The sequence below is a fragment of the Botryllus schlosseri genome, chromosome 14, assembly GCF_051294905.1.
Source record: "Botryllus schlosseri isolate E-star chromosome 14, Bs_hap1, whole genome shotgun sequence".
Classification (NCBI taxonomy): domain Eukaryota; kingdom Metazoa; phylum Chordata; class Ascidiacea; order Stolidobranchia; family Styelidae; genus Botryllus; species Botryllus schlosseri.
Window position 1 is genome coordinate 19,280,132 of NC_137249.1, and position 2,120 is coordinate 19,282,251.

Sequence of the window (2,120 nt, forward strand, 5' to 3'; positions counted from 1 at the left end):
GCTGGAGTTTATTACTGGAAAATTTTATGATTGGATAGAAACTCTTTCTGCCGACAGAGATCAAGATTGGTCAATTTTCTTATAGTTGTCTCGAAGACAGACAGATGGAAAGCAGATCTACATTTAGCAATCACGGTGAACAAACTGTCCTTGTAATGACTGGCAGAGACCGGATAATTCATTAGATGTTGACCGAAGAAGGGAACTGCATGTTATTTACAGACATTATATTTGCGCATCCCAGTAAAACCATGAAAACTGGCAAGGGATGAGGCTACTACATATTCCATGTCTCCAACTAATCTTCACTTCTATTTTCTGCAACTACTTTCATAATTTCAATTTCCACTTTCAGCCTTTTCTCTGGATTCATACTTCTCCAAGAGCGGTGCAAGCATGCGTGCGAATAAGTCAACTTCGTCTTCTTTCTCATCTACAAAAATTAAACTAGATGCATTCACGATATTTTTTTCATAAATAAGATTGTAATAATTACCTGCAGTAAGGCGTTCAATCGCAGAAAGAATGATTCGCTCACGATCTGACGACCGTGAGTCTTGTTTGTTTTGCTTTCCTGGAACCAGTTTGCTTAATGGCGTGCTGCAATCACTTGGCAACGGTGGTGCTGGATCTCCAGAATGCAATGGTCCTGTAGAGTGATAGGCCATCTATTCTATATACATAACGAAATACAATTTGACAGGGTGTTCACAATTAATATTTGTAACTGAACTGAGCTGCTGGTAACTAAAGTCCTGACCAATGTTCCCTCCAAGCTGGGCAAACGCGCATCGCTGATCCTGATACGGTCTCTGCGCACAGAAAATCTAAGTTGTGCACAAAAAATCCGAAGTGATGACCTTTTTTTAGTATTTACGTACTGTTGTCCAAGGGTATGCGCAGTGAGTTGGTGAGTGTGCGCAGACTCGTCAAAAATTAGAGGGAACATTGGTCTTGACCAACGTCTTTCATGTTACATGAAATTTGAATGTTGTACTAACCTTGATTCTGCAAACCGCCATTCAGAACTTCAGTCAGGGTCAAAGTAACTAGTGGGTCATGTGTATCTAGAGGATCTTGTGTATCCATGGGGTCATGTGTAATGTATCGACGGCATTATGTGTATCCTCCAGGGAATCCTGTTCTTCACTACAATATTCGTCGACGTTTGAATATGTGCTGGAATAAACATATGAATTTATTTCATGATAGGAAATCGTATCTAATCAGTACCGTAACTAATAGTCATTTACCTTCGGATTTCAACAACTGCATCCAGAAAATCAAACATTGGCATTAGCTGCCACGGCCTGTATTTTGACTTTCCCGAACCAGATCTGGTTTGTTCTTGCATATTCTTTTTCTCCCGTCGATATTTATCACGGAGATAATTCCATTTCTTTTACATTCATCAACTATGAGAAAAAATAAGCAAAGCAATTGGTGAGTAGTTCGAAGTACTGTACGCGTTTTTTTTTATAATTACCTGGAAATTGTACATCCCAGCTCACGCGTTCCCAGCAGTTTGCATAGCCACTTTGTCGCCATACGATTTGTGTGACTTTAAATACAGCGCTGGGAATTGCCTTACCAATTCGATCAGTACCTCCGGATCCATTAATGCAGATTGCAAAATCACAGCCGTAATAGACATCGTGCCGGGAATGTTTGTTGTTAGCGCGCGAACAATCAGCTGATCTCAGTGACGCCTGACTGAGCACAATTTACGCTGCCAGTGTGAACCTCAGGTTCGCTTCACATAGTTTAGCTTAGTTTAGCCTAGCTTAGCTTATTCTCAGTGTACACCGCCCTTTAAACGCTGAGATCTGGTTAAAGGTAGTAGAGTAGGGTTACCATATTTTTGTGGCCCAAATTCAGGATATTCTTTAACGTACGCTAGCGGTTTTACAACATGGTATGAACACATTGTCTGTCAATATGACGTCATACGAGCAAGATTTTGCTTACCGACTGCATACAAGCGTGGAGTGGCACATAGGTCCTGAATTAGGCCATTTCTATTGTGAGGATTAGTGATTGCTTGTGTCTGCAACAGATTTATTCACGGACACGGCCCATCGGTCGTGCGTTTGACAGCATGACAGACTGTTAGGTCAGTG

The 2,120-nt window shown here is 41.2% G+C and overlaps 1 protein-coding gene across 2 annotated transcripts; it reads right to left on the reverse strand.

Moving 5' to 3' along the window:
• Positions 1–201: 201 nt before the first annotated feature.
• LOC145456584 (uncharacterized) lies at positions 202–1,812 on the reverse strand. 2 transcript variants are annotated; one of them, XM_080334716.1, is made up of 5 exons: positions 1,487–1,812; positions 1,254–1,415; positions 1,002–1,179; positions 497–649; positions 202–433 (listed from the first exon to the last, which is right to left on the reverse strand). In XM_080334716.1, exons 3-5 carry the CDS (start codon positions 1,087–1,089, stop codon positions 339–341), a joined length of 336 nt encoding a protein of 111 aa, XP_080190842.1. In that variant the 5' UTR covers positions 1,090–1,179; positions 1,254–1,415; positions 1,487–1,812; the 3' UTR covers positions 202–338. The 2 variants fall into 2 exon arrangements, with proteins under 2 accessions (XP_080190842.1, XP_080190843.1); XM_080334717.1 differs by having other exon boundaries at positions 1,002–1,415.
• Positions 1,813–2,120: the final 308 nt, after the last annotated feature.

Excerpts from the sequence above, each read along its gene's own strand:
- LOC145456584 (XM_080334716.1), bottom strand. The coding sequence starts at position 1,089 with ATGGATACACAAGATCCTCTAGATACACATGACCCACTAGTTACTTTG. Across the intron at positions 650-1,001 it reads TGGCGGTTTGCAGAATCAAG|GACCATTGCATTCTGGAGAT; the intron begins GTTAGTACAACA and ends ATCACTCTACAG. Across the intron at positions 434-496 it reads GATTGAACGCCTTACTGCAG|ATGAGAAAGAAGACGAAGTT; the intron begins GTAATTATTACA and ends TAATTTTTGTAG.